This window comes from Acanthopagrus latus, chromosome 14 (genome assembly GCF_904848185.1).
Source record: "Acanthopagrus latus isolate v.2019 chromosome 14, fAcaLat1.1, whole genome shotgun sequence".
Taxonomy (NCBI): domain Eukaryota; kingdom Metazoa; phylum Chordata; class Actinopteri; order Spariformes; family Sparidae; genus Acanthopagrus; species Acanthopagrus latus.
The window spans coordinates 17026207-17047265 of NC_051052.1; the positions used below are offsets into that span (position 1 = coordinate 17026207).

Below are 21059 nucleotides of genomic sequence, written 5' to 3' on the forward strand. Positions count from 1 at the left end.
AAATGAGTGTGTACACAATGTGGATGGCAGCACTGGTGTGTGTGTGTGTGTGTGTGTGTGTGTGTGTGTGTGTGTGTGTGTGTGTGTGGATGGGGGTGGGGGTGGGGGTGGGGGGTATAGATGCACAGGACCCCGGGACGTGTGAGGCATGAGAAAGCAGATCGGATAACCATTTTCTGCAGCACACTCCCTCTACCAGCCGCCCCGGCTTCATTAGCAGCTGTCTGTCAGCGAGGCCCCATACACCGCTGGATGGTTGCCTGGCAACTGGGACCCTGCTCGGCCAATCAGGGCCGGATGCAACAGGAGTTTCTCTCCTTGACACATAAAAGGGAGCGACTGAGTTCTCCTCCAATTCAATTGATTTTGCTTTCAGTGTCATCCACCTCAAGGGCAGAGCGCACTCAGGGTCCCTCCGCTGAGTGAGTGTCCGACGAAGTTGTGTTAACAAGGGCCGCTTAAGAGGAAATTTCCCCTACACCTTCCGCGAACCAAATCTTGAAAAAAAAAAAAACCCAACCTCGCTCGTGTTCTTAAAGGCGGGGAGGGAGATGCTGCACATCCCACCCTCCTGCTCCTCTTCGCCAGATGGATGTGAGACCGACACGTAAGCGGCGATGTGATGCACAGCAGCAGAGCCGAAGCAGAACATCACCCGCGTTCATCTGTGACTTACGGTCATAAATAAGCACCCGGGGGCCATTCGCGCCACATAATGCACCTGTAGATAAGACGGTTAAGCCGGCCATTAGAGAAACTGTCCCCCACGCTCGGTGAAGACCACCAGCTAATGGCCCCGGGGTGAAGGAACACAGGTGATGCATCATTGTTCTGAGAACGGCGACACATTCCTCTCCTTGTTTTTTTTTGTTTTTTTTTACGGATTTCCAAGCGTCTGAGTTCATTGATCCAATGTATTCTCTTATCCCTCACACTGTTCCTCTCTGTGTGCTGAAGGTGGATTCCAGAGGTGCTACATGATTTGTCACAATTACGCCCCGGACAGAGCCATGGATCTTCATTTTTTTTTTTTTTTTTTTTTGGTTTTTAAAAGGTCTATCTGCACCGGTGGTTGTGAACAGGATGTCAGGTTTCTACAGGTCCAGCTGGGTTCTAGGTTTCATATTGCAGAATGATCTGGAGCACAAATTCAATTTTTTTTTATTTAATCCTCGGGAGAGAATCGCTGCTACACTGCAGTTAGATATATTCATCTCCAGAGTCACCAGGTGCAATGAGCTGCTTTCGTGAACAACGCCATCGTCAATACAACAATGAGGAAAGCTTTGTTCAGCGAGCGACTTCAGCTGTAACTGCATCCAACCCCAAGGACAGAAGTATTCTCTCATGCTGAAAAGTGTATTTCTAGTGTTTGAGGTGCATTTGTACGGCTACATTTCTACTTTGCAGATGTGTTCTGGTGTCAAAGAGGCCTGGACAACTTTTTTCTGCCACGTTATTTTTATCTAGAGAGAAAAGAAGGTCAAGTTTAAAATTCTACTATCGTGACAGCACAAATTCAACGTTCTCCGTAGTAGATTAAAGTAGTAGAATACATGCACAAACAACAGAATGAACGCATGTGTAGCCGCTGAGAGCTCGATCAGTTCTCACCTGTCATTCCGCGTGATTGCACGAATGAATATATCGTTTAAATAACAGCACACATTCAGATGTTTTCACCTCGAGAGTCCCTCGTTCACTCTATCACTCCATACGTATCTACTTTACAACACAGAAAAGTGTGCGTCTGTATTTATTGACTTCACCTGCGGTTCTTTATCTGACAAACTCGGGCCCAGGACCTCAGATTTCAATCCCGTTTGCTCTCCTTCTTCTTCTCCTTCCATTTTAAAGATGATTTAAAGCCACATCCGTCTCCTCTGATACACAGCCGTCCCCAGCGTGGCTTCACAGCGTCTTCTTTGGCAGCTCTCAGATATTAACAGTGACTCTGCCGCATCAACGCGATGTATCAACGTCGAAAGCCAGCGGCATTAAAAATAGATAAGGGTTTGAACAGGGGGACGTGGTGGCATATAAGACTGTAATTGCTCCTGGCGAATACTACATCACGCCGGGGGTTGCCGTCGTCTCAAAGCTCCACTGATCTCTGCCGCGGTTCAAGGCAGAGCTATCTCTCCTAACAGCCAGAGCTCCCGCCGCCTCCCTCTCCCCGCCGCCCGGCTACAAAAAGTCAATTGGATTTCAAATTGAGGAAGAGCGCACTCGATTAATACTTAATGGCTACAGCAGCCGTGCTTGTCTTTTTTTCGGGCCCCCGTGCCAGGTATGATGAGGGCAACACGCGTGGCCTTGATGCGGACCTCTGACACGTGGCTTCGGCGAGGCCTGAGTCCAATTTCCTGATGCTATCATTTCCATGCAGTCAGACAGGGTCGGATTATCCCTTTGTCTCATGGGTGACAGAGACATAAAGTTGATGTCAGAAAGGAAAAGAGGATCCAGTGCTGGGACGACGGGGAAGCCAAAGTGGCCGGAGGATGTACAGTAAAGTTTAAGACGTCTTTGCAGCTCCCAGAACTTAACCAGGCCGACTGCATGCTAACTTATTTCTTCTGGGGAACGACGACCAAAGGAAACCAATGGTTGGATTAGAACTGAAAAAAAATGGAAAAGGGTCCACCACTCGTGACTGCTGCAATTATTTGACCCGGCACTGAATGTTGATCATGCCCTCTCTTTCTGAAGACAAAATATTATATTAGTGGGTGTGAGTGGATATTTTAGTCCACCATCTCTCACAGTTAAGCTCTAAAAGTGCAGAAAACAAAGATATTTGTTGAGAAATGTGACCATAATGTTGTTCCGTAAGTCCGATGATCTCCAGCGGTGAATCATCCACTGGATGAGCTGATTTCTGTCTTGACAAACGAGCATCCATCATCCTCCTGAGAGGCCTTTTCCATCTGAATCGGTCTTCTGATGAGGACCGAGATCTCTCTGTGTTAGAGTCAAGAGGGATGGAACGATGAGGGGAACGTGAAAGCAGATAAAGAAAACGCGCCGACTGATTACCTTTGTTGGCGCCCCGATCAGTCAGCGCGGAACGTACGTGCTCTATCAACAGGCCTCGTCTGCTGCCGCCGCTTTCGTTGGCCGAGGTGTCGCTTCAGTTAACTCGTGCTGCCAGAAATCTGTCATCCGCAGGCGTTTCTTTCTCCCTCTCCTCTCCGTGAAGTGGGGTCATCGCTCTCCCGACACTTTAATCCTTCCTCCGCGGCTCTCGTGCACCTCGTTCCCTCCCGCACATTATTTCACTTTACTTGAACATCCTTCACTTAAAACAAACTCCCACTCGCGCTGACATGCAGGAAACACAAGCATCACCCATACAGCACATGTCAGGACGGCACAAAGTGGCGTGGTAATTGCTCGCCGGGTGAGACTCTTTTTTTTTCCTCAGCGACTATTTTTCTCCTTTTATGCAAATCACTTTCACCCGCTTAGTCAGCAGGCCACTTATCCTCAGATACTCTCTAACAATGAGCCCCGTCCAGCCGCTCTTCATTCAGGCAGCGTCGCATCCAAGTGAGAGACATTACTCTGCACCGTCCCCAGCACCAACAGTGTTTGTCATAAAAATAAAATAAAAGGGCCACTCATGAGGGTAGTAAACGCAGAACGTGGCCATAACTTTTTGCGCTCTCACATTTACATTAACAGTGAGCGCTAACGAGAATATAACCTGCCATGAATCGGGGAGCATATGGCGGCGGCGTAATAACTGTTATGGTACGAGTTGTTTTTACAGCGCCGAGCGCAGGTCAGGACTCACAGCTGCGTGAATCATTAGTCAAGCATGAAATCTGCAATTGTGTGATTTTAGAGGAAATATATTAGAATGACAGACTTAAAAAGGGGTACTCCACCATTTTTTCATCTTAGTATAGAAGGATCTACTCAGTCAATAAGAACAGGCGTCTTATTTGGCTCTGGAGGAGCTTTTTTCAAGCGAGGATTGATTTTTTTTCTTCTTTTTGTTTAAATCTTTAACGTAAAACCTACATTTCAGTCCTGCAGCAAAAGTAGCTGGTTACTCAACAAGGAAACTAACCTGAATCTGATGTGACTCTTGGTGTCTTGGTGATAAATATTTGTCCCAGAGATAATTCTGTAAATTAGAATTCCGGCACTTTGGTTTCCTAGTTTTGAGGTCCCAAGCTTGGCAAGTATGCTCACGAGGCTTATGCAACCTTTTTTTTTTTTAACAAATGCAGTAATCCTCCCCAACACCTGCAAACACACTTTGATGTGTTCTTCTTTCCTTAAGGCTAAACTGTGACTTAAATGGAAAAAGCCTGAAAGACAGCAATCATGTGAGTCATTTATCACGCAAAGCAACTAAAGAAATGTGAGGGTTTGCGGCTTCTTCTTATTCTGTATCATTGTAAACAGATTTATGTGTGTTTTTTGACTCTTTGTCAGACAACTTTATCAATTCCAGCTCTCTACTATGACATGTTTGGTTCATTCAAAGGTAAAATAACACGCACAGTCAAAATTAAAGAGCCGTCACGTACTCAGTGCTCCACCACACCCTCCCCGAGCTTTGAAACTGAGAATATTAACGCTGTTTAACTCGGGGATGCTGCTCGTGTGTTTCGTGCTGGCAGACGGAGGAGATGTGTGTTCAGGTTCAATAACGCTGTCTTCTCGGGGGGTGGGGTGGGCCTGGGCAGATAAAAAGATTTACAGGAGTCCAGACACCTGTAATCCCTCTCGGTTCTGTCTCGCTAATGCATCTCATACCCCGGCCTGAGCTCATCTCTGTTATCAGCGTATCAAGCAGCAAGAGGTTGGCAGCCCCTGCTTCATTTATGATTCCAGCAAGGCCTTAAAAATAGGGAGGTTCACGAAAGTCATAAAGATAGCAGACCTCTGGCTGCTCGGTGTTTGTGCAGGCCGGGGCTGATATATGTCGATGTGTGTGGTTTTTTTCGGTGGGGGGTAAATCACGGCAGGGTTTTTCTTTATCCTCCCTCCCTAAAGGACGGAGAGAGTGGAGGCGACGGATGATGGACTTTTTCTGAAAAGGAATGTATGTGGGCAGAAAATGATCAAGAGGACACATTCCACCATCTTCCCTTCGTGAGGGGTTCACGTCACGCCACCCGGCCGGCTGTTTACGCCGACATTTATTCATTTATATCAACCTGCTGCACAGAATCTTCTCCATCAGCATTTTTGCTGCGTGGCCTGGCGAGCGGGTGCGTGAGTCTTTTTAATTGGCCGTGAGGAGCTTAGCCTTTGGAGATAATCGAGATTTTGATGCGAGATTTGCATGCGCTAACCACCCCGCGCATGAAAAGAGGGGCCATTTGCATGACGAAAGGCGGTGGTGGTGGTGGCGGCGGTGCAGGGCGACTCGCTTAATGACATTCACACATTTAGCGTGTCAAAGCTACGAGGAGGAGGATTAGATCTGAGGAGCGTCACAGGTCTCCTTCTCGTTTTACGGGTGTCTTTTTATAGCCTCCTCTTGATTCCTTTATCGCTTTGATCGCTGCCTTCGTTCTTTCTCTTTCTTTCTGTCTTTTTTTTAAACAAGGGGCCCTCGTTTTAGCATCGTCTCCAGTAGCGGCACAGTCAGAACGATCCATCGAGACAAATCCCGAGCTTATTCTCTCTGAGACAAAAAAACAGTCGATACATTGACTTCTTCAGCTTCGAGGTGAAACCCATCACCAGCCTCATAATCATTCATATGCAGAGCTTCACATCAACTCCTCTTGGGAAATTAATATGGAACTACAAGGGGCGATATGATGCTGTAGTAGCGGAGTGGGCACTCAGTAGGTCAACAGAGTGGGTGGGATGGTATAGGAGCAGTCAGCTGCGTTATGATAAAACAGGAAGTGGTTTTTCTTCAGCCGTGAGGATGTTTTTTTTCATTCACCACTGACTCAAACCTCTGGGTGTGTCAGCGCCTTCCTGCACGGCCTTTTAACCCACAAGCAAGTATTTTTTTTTTTCGCTCAAGAAAGACACTCCAGCACTCCACTCCACACCACTTAGTGCTGCGTTTTGTTTGGTAATTTATCAGACAGGAGGAAAGAAAAAAAAAAACAACAGTAGGAGAAAAGCGAGCTGGGGCTGCATCACAGAAAAAGAGGAGGCATCCGAAGGTATTTCCCTCCCAGGTGGGATTTCAGCCCCAGAGAAGAGATAAAGAAAAGAGCGAGATGGGGGGAAACACCAAACCAGTGCATAATGTATGCTAATTAAACATCCTGGCATTAGAAAAAGAAAAAATATATATATTTTTTTCGCCTGGCTTCCCAGGTCCATTGATCTCTGATGGCATGGTTTTAAAAAGAAGAACTAATGCAGGGCTCTAAAGCTGGAACCCAGAATGGTTGGCGGCAGAACTTTGTAGTGACATTTTCAAACACACACTCCCGCATTGAGCTGCTCGGAGGATTCAGCACCACGGACAGTGACATCAATCGCCGGTCGGTTTGCAGAGTACAGTGTGTCAGAGACTCACTGCTGCTGCTGCTGAGGGAGGCGTTCAACTGCATTATCATCTACAAGTTAGCTGTTTTCAAAGGTGACATGAACAACCTGTGATCACTTTTATTTAACTTCTCTGATGTATTTGTATTTGAGGTTTTATGTGCTTATTTATCATGGCTGCCATGCCAAGTGTTGTGTTTTTGTTACAGTTTCACACCAAGTAGCAAACACTTTTGTTCACGCCACGTATTATATATTTGAAACATTTCTATATTATGTGTCTTGTCACTTTTGCCTAATATGCATATGGAAATGATTGTCACATCATGGAAATTGAGGGGAATGCTGGTGGCTACGCAAGAAAGTAAAAGGACGAGACCACTTTGTAAACCTGACACCACTGGACAGACTTTGGTTTCAGCGAGATATCAACATATTTGCGAGTGAAACCACTGGACACTGGGTAATTTCCAGCTGTGTGCTCTTGTCACACTCAAGTTGGAGTGGGAGGGGTGGTGTTGTAACAGCTGGGCAAGACGACTGTCAGGCCACATTGCTTGAGATGGCACTTTGACATTTCTAAGCGTGAAACCACTGGATGATGTTGACAAAAGTTGTGACGGTTTCCGGCGCACATGTGGATGAGATGATGTTTTTATCAGGAGGCAGAAGGGGAGGGATGGTGTTGTAACAGCTGGGAGAGACAACTGTCAAGCGAGAGACCACTGTTTGAGACAGCATTCCAATATTTCTAAGGGTGAGACCGCTGGATATTTTTGACAAAACATCAGGACAATTTCAAGCTGTGTTTTCTTATCGCGCTTGCATGTTGGGTGAAACACTGGGAAGTGAGAGACCATTGTTTGAGACAGCACTTCAACATCTGTATGAGTGAAACCACTGGATACTTTTGACAAAATTGGGACATTTTAGAGCCTTTAAATGTATAAGAACTGATGTTTATGTGAGGAGGTGGAGGAAAATGCTGGTGGGCGTGACAGCTAGGAGAGACGACCGCCAAGCGAGAGACAAATGTTTGAGATAGATTTGGAGCATCGGTAACTGTGAAACCATCGGGACATTTTCCAGCCTTGTTTCTGAGGAAAGAACCAAAATAAGAGAGCCAAAATATGATCTTTTCATAACCCTAACCAACACAGGCCGCTCTAAAAGATTTGGAAATGTTTGTAGACATAAAATTAACTTTCCCGGAGGAAACTGGTGACAACAAAATACAAAATATGACAATAAAACAACATTTATTCATTTATTTAGTCTTTTAGTGCTTCCTTCAGCTGTTATTTCTGTTGGAGGGAAGGCTACAGGTGCTTTATGTCCACTGCAGGGTGACAGCACAGCTGTTATGATAAACAATATTTATTTATGAAAATGTGACTTTGAATATATTAGCATTTCATTCAGTGTTTGTGCTTGCTCTCCTGGACCACTGCCTCTCTGGACATGCATCCTATAGGCGAAGAGGAGCCCCAGGTGGCAACCGAGAAGAAGGCGGTAAGACCCAGCATAATGAGATTCACTGTAAATGGGATAGAAACAAAATAAATAGGGATTTTAGAACAATGACTCACAGATCTCGGTCTCAGCCGCAGCAGATGGCCAAAACGTATGTGAACACACACAGACACCAAACAAATATGTGATTACTGAAACATCCCATTCTAAAAAACATGGGCATTTATCTACACGTTGGTCCGGATCCAGGCTTTACACACAATTTTGATGCTGCAGGGATGTAGCCCGAGGTAAATGGGGACAAAACAAGATATTATTTATGGAGACATGTCACAGGAAAGGGGTGTTGGGAGAATAAAATCATGTTGTATGTTTTAACGGTTAAATTCACTCAAAGTTACCTCCTCACTGTCCTACCAATGGCAAAACAGTGTCGGAGCGTTCTCCTGAACAACTGAAATAGATGTTTTAAAACGTTAAAAAACAACGGAAACAAGTCTAACGAAATCCAAGTGTCCCGAACTCCAAAGATACCAAATTCATGTGAAAATACATAATTTACACCCTTTTCTTGCACCCACTTCAGACAGGGTGCTGGCTAGCACTTTTAGCCAAGAAGCTACAGTGAAGTTTTCATCTAAGAAATGAATGTAAATAAAGTATTTTCAAATCAATTTGTAATCTCAGGGCTTTGCCAAATGTGGATTGAACCAGACCAGCTGTATGAAGCCATTCTATTTATTTATTGTTTTTACACTTTAAAACAAGTCCCCATCTGCTTCAGTTGTTTAGGAGAACGCTGCAACACTGTTTTGCTGTCAAGCTCCAGAAATGTTTCCGTGGATTAAAATACCCGGCCCTCGATCCACTTGAGGCTGAGTACATAATGACTTTTTTTTTTTTTTTTGATGAATTTATCCTTTGAGATCTCCCTCAAGGTGCCTGACCCAAACCATGAATACAACCCCAGAATAAAAAGGTGCCAAAAGTATGTGGACAGAACAAAATCCTATATATAAAAAATAAATACATAAAATCAGCGACCAGATCAGCTTCTGTCCTGTCTGGATCTCGCTGTGAAAACGCTCTGGAACATATTACGGCACCACTTATGTATCCGGCACAGGTGAGCAGAGAACTCGTTTCCAAAAATATCTGGAGAAACATGAGACTCAGAAACAATCCCAGCTACAACCTGTGACCCCCTGGCAGAGACCATCAGGAGAAGGTGAGCAGGAGCCTTCAGCTTTACTGACTTACCTGGGAAAAAAAACAAAAAAAAACAAAAACATCTGCTGGATGTGAAGCGTGACCTTATTGGTTCAAGACCCGGAAATGAATTTATGTCATCTCCAAATGCTTGTCAGGATGAACAAAAAAGCATTTTATTTAACTGTTTTTACGGCAAATATCAGCTCTCTGAGGCACTATTTTTTTTCATAATATTAACTAATATTATGACGGAAGTCTGGATGAATGCTATTATTATTATGATTATTATTATGATGTATGCTCTCTCTCACACACACACAGGAGAGAGAGAGGGGGGGGGAGGAAGAAAATTGCACAGCTGCAACTTTAAGACTCCGCACGCCTCCCCTCCGTCAGCTCCCACAATGGTCTTTTCCAGCTCCAGCTTATCACAGCACAATTTGTAACATGCCATAATTTTCTTCTCTCCACCGGCGCGCGCGCGCGTGTGTCGGCCCGACACCGGAAATCAAATGTCATTACCCGACGCGGCTAATTCAGGCGACCCCGCTCCTGCTCTTTGGTGTTCCCGGACAATGCACAGCGGCGGGGACCGGCCGCACCTTCACGGATCGGATCCTCCTCGGCGCCGCCGCTGCCTCAGCCTCTGCACCGGAGAAGGAGCAGAAGGAGAAGAAGCCTCCTAGGGGGGCTGTCCGCTTCATGGTTATAGCGCGCAGGGAAGAAGAGACTGCAGTTGTCATTGATCCGCTGCCAAGCCAGAGCCCTCCGCTGGTAGTGAAGGAAGGGATTGTGAGTACGCACACACACACACACACACACACACACACACACACACACACACACACACACACACTGTTGCCGCTGGTTTTGCGGTGACCTACATTGCCCTGGCTCCTGCAAGGCTCAAGGTGATTTTTTTTTTTTTTTTTTTTTTTGCCCTCTTCACATCAACTCTGGACTGATGATGGTGGTGGTGATGGTGGTGGTGAGGGGGGGAGTAGGAGGCTGCTGTGCTGGATGGATCACGGTGTATGTAACCTGTGTGTGTGTGTGTGTGTGCGCTTGACATTGTGAGGATCTGCAGGAAAAAGGGAAAAAAGGAGAGCGAGAGAAATCCGGCCGGCTGTCAGTGAGGAGAGAGTTGAAGGGGGGCGGGATGCAGACTGAGAGGCTGGCATGATGTAATGCACTTGAGACAATAGCCAAGGATTCTCCCCAATTATCATTTCAGAGGATGAGGAGGAGATATTTTTTTTTATTTTCTCTTAACACCAGACCGCAGTGTGTGTGTGTGTGTGTGTGTGTGTGTGTGTGTGTGTGGTTCAGAACCAGAGGAGCTGTCATAGGAGGAACAGCTGCCCCTCCTATAAACAATATTATTACCGTCTATTATAGAGATGCAAAGGAGGAGGAGGAGGAGGAGAGAGCATCCTCTCCTCTCTGTCATCCATCCTCCACACACACACACACACACACACACACACACACATGCACACATGAATGAAATCAAATGGAATGAATGAATGAAAAAGCAGAATCTTGACGCCCCCCCGGGGAGGTTTGACGGCCGCAGGCGAAGCCGCGATCTTCCTCTCTCATCTTCTGCAAATTCGATATTAAACATCTGACAATATTTGCGCGCTTTGCTAAAGTTGTGACGTGTGTGTGTGCGCGTGTGTGTGTGTGTGGGCGGGAGGCTTCATTTTATGGTTTTACGTTAAAGACTTTAATATGTCTGGTGTGCAGGCGGATGGTGGCTACCTGTGGCGGGAGCTTTTAAAAGCCTCTAAAAAGAAAAAAAAGAAAGATGATGGTGTGAGGTCGTCTTTTTTAAAGGGCCGTGTTTGACCCTCCATAATGAGGAAGGTGATATCCAGGCGGCGCGGTTCAAATCGGTTACAGCCGGAGCTTTTATTGCCCTTCTTTTTCTTTTTTCTTTGTTTTGTTCACCTGCAGCCGCGCTCTTATTCAATCTGCATCGATTGATGGTTTGCATGACCTTGCTGCAGGGGATTGTGGGCGACGTCCAAGGCTACACGCCGTCCTTTCATGTCCCCCCCTCACCACCACCACCACCACCACGTGTGCATGCAGACTTATTTTCAGTTCAGCACACACACCCTTTTTTCACAGATGCTCACACACAGGTGTAAAGAGCACTCAGACACACATACACACACACACACACACACACTTGATGCACAGCCGCCCTCTCCCTTTCTCTCTCCCGCCTCCCTAATGGCAGCAGAGCTTGCTGGGTGTAACTCTACACCCGTGCCATTCTCCTCATCCCGTCTCTCGTCTGTCTCATTCACTTTTTCCCTCCGCTCGGCGTGTCAGCCTTCATATGAGGATGTCAGTCACGGCAGAATGAATGAAAACAATATGTTTGTGGTGGAGTTTAGAGATGCAGAAGCTTCTGACTCGCCCAGATTTACGCTCTAGATAATGACTGATGTTGAAGGAAACAGAGCAACAGTTGTAGGTAGATTGGACATAAATTGGAATTAATAGCTGTTAAATTACATTTTGGGAGAGTATTATTGTTCGTTTAACTAATGGCCCCCACGTGCTGACTAGAAATACAGTCAGCTGGTGTGCTTTTGTGGTGTTTTTCCATCCCTGCTTCCTAACCAGGTTTCTGTCTTACATGTGCACTTACTGGCAAAAGGTCACTGCACCAAAATGTACTTCCCATCGATGCAGGAGATTCGTTTTTATTTGATTTATTCATACTAATTCCCCCGCAAAGCTCTCAGCACACCGCCGCGTCCTCATGTTGCTTTTAAATTAGGCGGATTTTTCATTTTCACGACTCAAGTCTCAAGGTTTCCTCACATGTGACGTCTGAGTCTGAACATTCAAAACTGATCTATTTAGGTAACTTTTAAAAAGGGGGGAAGACGGTGAGAATTCAGGAATCTACTCATAAGAGGAAGAATGTGGCTCTTAGTCTTTTAAAGGGTAACTCTGCCAATTTTACACATTAAAATGTGTGGAATGTGGAAAAAGTAGTATCAGCCCCATTGTGGCTCTAGAAGAAGCTGCATGTGATCTGATGAGTCGCCTCTAGTGATGTCACTCATCAGCTCAGTTGCATTATGGGTAATGCAGTTGCCAGGATTCCTGTGAAACTGTTGGACTCATTGTGGAGAGTTTAAAAAACAAATGATCAAAATCAGAGAAATCTTTTCAAAACTACATTACCCACAATGCAACGTTTAATGCAAACTCATCAGATCACATTCCACTTGTGCAGTAGCACTCCCCAAGGCCTGTAAAACACACTTCAATGTGAACAAAGGATGGTGGAGTTGCCCTTTAAAAGACTAAATGTTACATTAAGTCGCCCATATTGATGAATTCTCATCAAATGCCACATATGGTCACGTGCCCACTCCTCGGCTGGTAGCTTGACATGGTGAACGTGTTTGCAAACAGTCGCCTGTTTACACATCCAGCAGGCGACGTCAGCGTTCGATCTGAGACACCACCTGGCGAGCGGCAGGCCGATACTCGCTCTCCTTCGGGCTGCGTTATTGGTCTCCACCAGCTCCTGAGGGGGAATATCTGCCTCTTTAGCTGCTAAATGCTCCGTCGTGTTCACCTGCTCGTAGCTAACTGACTGTGTCTGTGTCTGTGTACAGGGGATTAATCAGAGCGTTTTTCAGTGAAGATTTTCAGATGAAGATAAATATATAAGTGACTAAATAAAAGATGAGTTCAGTCTCGTTCTGAAAATCCTCAAATATGGACACTTTGCCCCAGTTGGCGGGTTTAGTTCGGTCGCAGATACCTCTGCAACACACAAAAACAACAATCTAGACGGATAAAAAGCACGACAGAAGAGAGGAAAAAATAGGTATTTTTGGTTTTGGGGTGAAATGTCCCTTTTTTAAAGTATGCCTTTTAATGTTTCAAGACTATCAGCATGTGGAACTTTTCAGTTGTGGAGTTTAAAATGCACTAAAAGCCCTCAAAATACTGCAGGGTTCTTGACGGAGCGCATGATCTCAGCGCCCTGGCTGGTGCCCCGCCTCAAACCACTCACATGACGTCGTGGCAATCATGAGCCGGCCTTAGTTTTGTTTTACTCCCCCAGAACCCAAGCTCCTTTCTCTGATGCCGACAGATGTGGTTTCTCACTCGGACCACGTCGGTGTTATTTTTCCTCGAGCATCGCTGTGCCATGTTGGGAGACGAGATCATTTTTTTGCTGTTGTTGTTGTTGTTGCTCCAGCCGCTCAGTGGACTCCGGCTTGAGAGCTGTTGTATGTTCCTGTGGCAGTGATTAAATTGAATGGACTTGAATTGTTGTCTTCTTGGCAGGCTGTATTCTGGTTGTCAGAAGTCTCTCTGGTGCAGGGAGCCATATGAATGGGATTTCTCAGCACCATGAGTGTACCGCGCAATCTGTTACGCTCCATTCACAAAAAAAAAAAAAAAAAAAAGGAAAACGCCGCGTCATTATTTTCCCCACCTGTCGCTTTGATACGGATGCCAAAGTAAGGAAAATGCATCTGTTTTTTTTCCCATTACCCTTTGTGCTCATCAATACGAGTCTGTAGGTGCACTTTGCGCTCAGCGGCATGCCAAGGAATCAAACGCAGACATTATTTAAAAGTGGAATTTCCCCAGTAGTCGGCTCCCCTGGCGACCCGCGAAGCAACGTGCGTGATCAGCCTTCGGTGCTTCTGGTACTGATGTAAGTGAAGTGTGTTATCATCAAAACAATTTGATTCAACAACTTTTATTCTTTATTCTTTGAGAGGACAGAGCTGGAATTAATCGAGCCAGGCGTTGAAAAGCTGACCTCGTATTCTATTTAAAGATTAGCCTCCTAATGGGCCTTTTTTTGGGGTTTTTTTTTGTTTTTTTTTAGTTTATTTTGCTGCTCTCTAAATGACCATCACCTTGCTTAATGAGTTAAAGAGTTTGGGATTCCGTGCTTGATGATAACAAACCTTAAAAAACACTCAATTGAATAGTTATTTTAGTCTCCAAAGGCGGCTCAACAAGCATACGGCAGCACAGCTTATCTCCAGAGCCGCAGAGTGTCCTGCTCGGTCCCCTCGCCTGTTCTCCGCACGGTCCTCGCTCCTCCACATGTCTTTTGATGTCTCCCAGGTGGTGAATAGCGCTGAATTTTGCCTCACACAGCCATATATATATATATATATATATATATATATATATATATATATATATATATATATATATATATATATATATATATATATATATATATATATATATATATAATATACACACTGCTCGGGAACATATTGCTTGTATTTGTGTGCCGCTTCTTATCTGCTCGCACAATTGTTCCCATTAATGAGATTAACTGGAGACATTCAGGAAATTAGCTGCAGCTTGCTGATTTGCTCGTGCCAAAACGGAGTGGTTCTACATAAGTGGCAGAATTTACATCTGCCCTGTATAGATAGTTCACCGCCTGCTTGAGTTTGACACGGGGGAACTCTCACGAATCAGGGTGTTTTTTTTTCTCCTTCTTCATTTTACCATCTTTCCACTGTTTGTCCATTTGGTGTCTTCAAACTATAGATTATCATCTCAGAGATATTACTTCTCTGGAAATGCCGCCCCGACTTGAATAACAGAAGTGAGGAATGAGAAGTCATATACAAACAATAACAGCTCATATAGTCTTTCATCTTAGAAGCGAAGTGAACGAAAATGTCAGAAAGCGCCCGATCTTGCCACGTTTAAGACAGTGAGAAAACAAAATCCTGGATCTGGACCAAAAGTCAGTGGGCCGAGTCCCATCCTCCATTCAAGTTTTGCGGGGATCAGTTCAGTAGTTTTTGTGTAATCCTGCTTACAAACCAACTAACAACCATGGGTGAAACAGAAATATAATAAACTACCTTCTAAGGTTAGAAGCCAGCTTACAGCCAATAAATACTAGATGAAGCTGCTGTTAGCGTTCTGTATGTTAGCTAACTTCCTGTCCGTTCTTCAGTTAGACGTCACAGGTGAAACGCCCAACAACTCCTGGTGACCTATGACCTAGATCTTGAGAATCAGAATCTTTGGGGGAATCTCTTACCTCTGTCCATAACGTATATCTCACACAGATCAGCTCCTCATACAGCTGTTTACACATGCTGACATCGGCTACACCTGCAACCGTCACCTGAATGATAACTCCCACCTCTTGTCTTGTTGTGTGTTGGGCTCTGACCACTGCCAAGAACACGGGCGACCTACTAGTGCTACTACTAGTAGTAACACTGTCCCTGAACACAACACCATGCAGACACTGACTGTGGACTGAAGCTGCTGCTGCTGCTGCTGCTGTTGCACAGTCTGTGTAGATATTGTGTACGCTTCAGCCAATTAAAACTCTCGGTTGAGGTTAGGAAAAGTTCACTGTGATGATTAATGGAAAGGCGATCATTAATTAGAACTCTCCCGATCTCCACACCCTTTCACTCGGCCTTTGCTACACATCGGTCACTCTGCTTTAATGCTTTGGCACCGAACGCCGGCGTTGGACATAAATCGCGGAGGCGCGCTTTGTCAAATACAGATGTAATTCCGAACGGTACCGGGGCTGCAGCAGTTGGAACGAGTCCTGGAAAAATGCCTGAAAGAAGCTTAATTGTTGGTGAATGCTTTGCTGTGATTTCTTCATTGTATTCAAGCATCGCTGGCTGTGACTTCCTGCTGCCAGCTAGACTCCGGTCTGGAGCCAGGTGTCTGGGGGCTCGGATGGTGCTGCTAGGAAGAAAAAAACAAAAAAGGGTTCTGGATTTGGTTGCGCTGATTGGGAAGAAAAACCCTCACTCCCACCCCCCTGAATAATTCATTGATTGGCATATGGCGTGGAGAGAGAAGCCCAGTGATCCCTGCCTGTCTGTCTGTGTGCATTTCTTTACGCGTCTGCGGCCCACAATGTGTTCAATTGAGCGTGTTGCTGTTCCTCCCCTCCCATGATTCCTGCATAATTCCGGGCCGCGCGTTTAACATCTTTAACCAGCCGCTTTAAATTCGCTCACTTAAGCTCGGTCTTGTTTGCACAACAGTCTTAGTCTCTTGCTACAAATAGAAATTTCTCTCCGCGAGTATGACAGATAAAATCGTATGTAGCCGTTATTAGACATGCATTTATGCTAAGCCGGAGTCTTGACACGCCGGTGGAAATTTGAGGGCAGATTTCCCAGTGTGCATTATCATAATGTGCCATGATGTTTTTGCATTGCAGAGGAATCAGTCGCGGCTCTGTTTTTGGGCTCCGTGAATGTCTGTGCAACGAACAGCTCCTCGTAATGGGGGTCAAATTGGTTGTTTGGATGTGAGGAAGTGCTATTGTCGCTGCTAGCGGGCGCAGTCTTGACAACATCTGCATCCCAGCTGGCAAATGGAGCCCTCGGATCGCACGTTCTTCTCACTGCCCACTGCGGGGTGATTAGTGCTTGTCTATCCGAGAGGATCGCTCTGACTCACGCCCGTCGTGGCTGTTGTCCACCTGCTTCACGCTAAAGAGAAACTACCGGCCTCGCTGGTGCGAACATTGAGCGGCGGAGGTGCATAATTTCGCCACAAAAGAGGAAATTGCAGAGCGTCTATCGCTGCGTTTTGCTTCGAGGCTTTTGCGAGACAAGTCGTATTTATTATGTTTTCCCCTTTTTTGTCCGTTTAACCAAAGAGGAAGGCTTGATGACATCTGAGTGACACAATTAAGCGGATGAGTGTTTCGCTGAGTGATACGGCGCGCTTTCAGTTTCCAGGAAACAGGCTGCTCTGCACGTCTGAGGGCGCAGACCCGTCGGTGCACTTTCCCCTCCGTATCTATTGATTTTTCATAGACAGTAGAAATGATTTAAAGGGGGCAGTCACGGTGAGATCAAAACGTAAGGTGCAAAAAAGGGGAGACCTGTGTGTGTATGTGCTATGAAGCCGAAAAAAACATCCTCCACGCACTTTGCTTTTCCGCACAGCTTAAAGGAGAGATAAAACGCCATTAAACAACAAAAATGAGGCTGACATTTCAGGGGGGCTTGAGTGTTTGTCGCTGCAATGTCGAGATCACGGCGGAGCGGGATCACTGAGGAGTTGTGAGTGATGTGAAAAAGATCACAGGTAAAAGTCAGATGTTGCAGTTAACCCCCCCAGCCCCCTCCAAAGATCAGGAAATGAGAGCTGCCATTTTGCATTTCGCAGAACAGTTGTGCGTGATGTCAAAGATCACACGTGAAGGTCAGATTTTGGCATGAGGCTGCTGGAATGTGGAACTGAGAGCTGCCATTTTGTGTTTTGCTGCTGCCATTTTGGGTTTCGCACGACAGGCAGAGATACCGTATGAGCAACAGCATCATGGAGAAGTTGGCGCACCAGTAACGTTTCCAGTGCAACCTGCAGCTAAATGTAGCGGATCACTAACTAGATGTTGGGAAAGAGCAAAAGAAAACTACATGTTTATTTTCTTTTAATTGATTGTCATGAGCAACGTCTACAATCAGCATCGACACTTTCCCCCTGGAGTTTGTATTGACATCCACCACCCGATGCTGTATCCATATAGATTTTAAATTTTTTTATGCAACCAACGCCTTCCTCCCAACGCGCGAACAACATGTATTGAGCCGGCGGCGGGGGAATAAATCATTACCTTCTACTTAGAATGCACCACTGGTGTCCCGAGTCTGGCTCGCCTGCTCTCCGAGCGAAAGGGATGGCACGTGTGGTTTGTCCAGCCAAGCAGCACACAGGCTCCGTCTCTCAGGTCTAAACGGCAGCGAATGGTGGCTGAATGGTGAACTGGTGGGAATCTGGCCGGGTGCCTGGAGAAGATATGGGAGACCCCGTCTCGCTGCCAGAACATGCTGAGGCACAGACCTGCCATTATAAGCTACCCAGAGGGGGACGGAGTCTGGGCAGTGGGATATCGAAATCTCACTTAACCTGGCCAAGGTCAAGGAACTGAGAAACTACGGTCCACCGCTATGATTAGATAAGTATTAAGGGTATGGAGTGACGAACCCTGGCCTCAATAAACAGCCTATGGGATTTTTTAAATGGTCATTGGATTATTGCAGAAACGCAAGTTATGATACAAGCAAGATAATCTGCACAGATGGACACCGCTGCTGGAGAACTGTTGTAGATCAGGGATTATTGTAGATTGAAGAATAAATAAGAAGTTAAAGCTAATGTCAGGCTGTAAACAAACAACATCAGAGTCATATGAGTTCCACATCGCCATCACTATGGGTCGTACTACACCTTGCTTTACACAGCTGACTATAAAGTCACAAATCTACAAATTTAAATGTCAGAGCTCGATTAGTTTGTAACTCAAGTCCAGCCGTAAAACAGACAGCAAGTCGATGCGTCTCCATGTTCGATGTTGTGACGTTTAATGACCCCTCCGACTTCGCTTGGCTCATTTAGCCTCATTAATTTGTTAGCAACCAACGCTCTTTAATTCAAGTGTGTATTTATACTATTCATACTCAAGGCGATGGAACCAGAGGTGTAAAAATGCTAACTCACTTCTTGGTGATAGGCCTGATTACTATTTGTAGGTTGAGTAAGACCTGAGGACGGAAAACGGTTAAAACTATCTTCTGCGTCGCTTTTAATGTTAGCTTTTAGCATCAATCATGATTTATGTTGTCAGTATTTGTTGCTCTGGAGGGGCCCTTGATGATTCTGTGGTAAATAAAGCTATTTAGGAATCATGAAATTAAACATCAGAGGAATACATGTTCAGTTATTTGCTCCGCTGGAAGTCATATGAGAAGATTTACATTGATTTCATCTCTGCATACAGTGTAGACGTTAGTTAGCATAGCTTAGCTCGTGCAAGAAGCAATAAGGAAATAGTTAGCCAGCCTTTTTGCCTTTTGTCAACTTCAACGCCGTTACATTCACACATTATACTGAGTACTTTACATGTGTAGAGGCAGAAAAACTGAGATACTGTGGTCTTATCAGTTAGCATGATGGTCACAATAACAGACAGCTGTGTGCGGGAAATGTAGGAGTCATGCTAATGATGCTAGCTTTTTTTTTTAACAATTTCACAACACTGTAAGAAATCCTCATGATATATTTATGTTTAAATTAGTTTGCATGTTGTTAACAACACTTCTTAAGAAAAGAAGACAATTTCAGTGCTATTGGAAGGTGTTTTTTTTTTTTGCTTTGGTTTTGTCAGAGGCTAACATTTTCCTCTGCTGTTAGCCTCTATGCTAGTCTAAACGTGTCTGGGAATCTCTTTCCACTGCACTAAACCCAAATTAAATCTGTCAGAATGCAGTGAATCAAAAGTCTCCTATCAATGGAGTATCCTTAATTTACCCCTCCTGTTTAATGTTTCCCTCGCCTCTTTAAATCATTATAACCCATGGTGTATTTGAAGCTCCCTTCATCAAACGACTCTCACGTGTGTGATGATGCTGAAACTCCGCTCCCTCTCCTGAACCACCGGCCGTTGGTTAGGATGACTCCGGAGGCCCTCTGAGGTCCCCGAAGGAAGCTGGAATATGGCTCCAGATATCCACTATAGCATAGATATGGTGTATTATGCAACTCGATCTAAGCTGGCCCATTAAACAGCACAAGCGTAAAATCTAGGGCAGAACGCCCAGCCTCCCAAGAAGTCTCTGCAGCTTTGAACCGCCGGGGTGACGCTGAGCCGAGCTCCAACTGTGTCAGGCCCGGTCACACACACACAGTAATAGTGGATATTCACACATGTAGAAAACAATGATGAGACGCACAATTGTTTTGCTTTTTATACTTATATAAATGCAATAAATCGTGTGTATATATATATATAAATATATACAACGTAGAGAGCTGTAAGATAGATCTTCAGGGTTGCAAAGATGATTAACACTATTAAAAAAAAATGCGAAATTTGTTATTTTTTTTCTCAAATAATGGCTTTTCAATCGGTCAAGGAGTTTATGTTTTTGCCCATGTCCATTTATTGGTCGATTGGTTGGTTTGTCTGCAACGCTACACAAAAAATAACAAACTATTTTGCATGAAACTTGAGCTGAGGATGATTCTCAGCCCAGAATAGACCCCATTAACTTCTGGTGTGGATCCAGGTGATGTGACGGATCCAAGAATTTTTCGCGAGGAGGGCTGTTTTTCGATGAAAGATAGATGTTATTGGCAAGTTGGTGTTCTAATAATTGTGACGCACACAACACACTTAACTTCAACCATCTCATTGTTTACACTGCAGCACTGTCTAATCCCTGATCTTTCTCGTCACCCTCCTTCCGGCAGCGCCAAGATGATGTGCGAGGTGATGCCCACCATCAGCGAGGACACGGCGCTGAGCCAACGGGGCTCTCAGAGCAGCTCCTCGGACCCGGACTCGCACTTCGAGCAGCTGATGGTCAACATGCTGGACGAGAGGGACCGGCTGCTGGACACACTGAGGGAGACCCAGGAGAGCCTCGGCCTGGCGCAGCAGCACCTTCAGGACGTCATCTACGACCGCGACTCGCTGCAGCGCCAGCTCAGCTCCGCCCTGCCACAGGTAAGACACAGATACTTCGCTCTGGATGGATTTTATGTTTGGCTTTACTGACCGATTTATAGTGTCAATATAAACAGTAAAGATGTGCAGAAGTGCTACAACTGGTCAAAGTTTGCGGTTGTGGACTAAACTTCTTGGCCACCATTTGACTGGAATAATTAGTGACTTGCAATACAATGGCTGTATCACTTTTACTTAAGAGTTTTGTTTAGTTTTCATTCATTCAGACATAGAAAATTGAACTCTAACAAAGACAAAGTTGCAACATAGATAAATGTACAGCTTGAAGTTGGCTGTGGTTTTGCAGAAAACTTCTTTTTATTATGGCGATTGAGTGCCTGACTATCCTCCGGCTTATGGA

General features: G+C 45.2%; 1 protein-coding gene and 2 long non-coding RNA genes across 10 annotated transcripts in view; 1 reads left to right on the top strand and 2 right to left on the bottom strand.

Annotated features, from left to right (window-relative positions):
- Positions 1-836: 836 nt before the first annotated feature.
- Positions 837-6245, bottom strand: LOC119032128. Of its 2 annotated transcripts, XR_005078789.1 has the most exons (3): positions 4079-6245; positions 1770-3830; positions 837-1466 (listed from the first exon to the last, which is right to left on the bottom strand). It is a non-coding gene; the product is annotated as an uncharacterized LOC119032128 (long non-coding RNA). The 2 variants fall into 2 exon arrangements; XR_005078788.1 differs by having other exon boundaries at positions 837-3830.
- Positions 6246-7728: 1483 nt separating this feature from the next.
- LOC119032127 lies at positions 7729-9822 on the bottom strand. The gene is made up of 2 exons (XR_005078787.1): positions 9688-9822; positions 7729-8017 (listed from the first exon to the last, which is right to left on the bottom strand). It is a non-coding gene; the product is annotated as an uncharacterized LOC119032127 (long non-coding RNA).
- ppfia2 (PTPRF interacting protein alpha 2) overlaps positions 9706-21059 on the top strand; it is a 164525-nt gene continuing 153171 nt past the window's right edge. For 5 of the 7 annotated variants that reach the window (XM_037120932.1, XM_037120934.1, XM_037120931.1 and 2 more), the window contains exons 1-2: positions 9714-9957; positions 20443-20698. In XM_037120932.1, the coding sequence (XP_036976827.1) occupies positions 20450-20698 (249 nt within the window). In that variant the 5' untranslated portion in view covers positions 9714-9957; positions 20443-20449. Of the gene's footprint in view, positions 9958-20442; positions 20699-21059 lie in introns of all 7 variants that reach the window. The other 2 variants (XR_005078784.1, XM_037120935.1) reach the window with 2 other exon arrangements.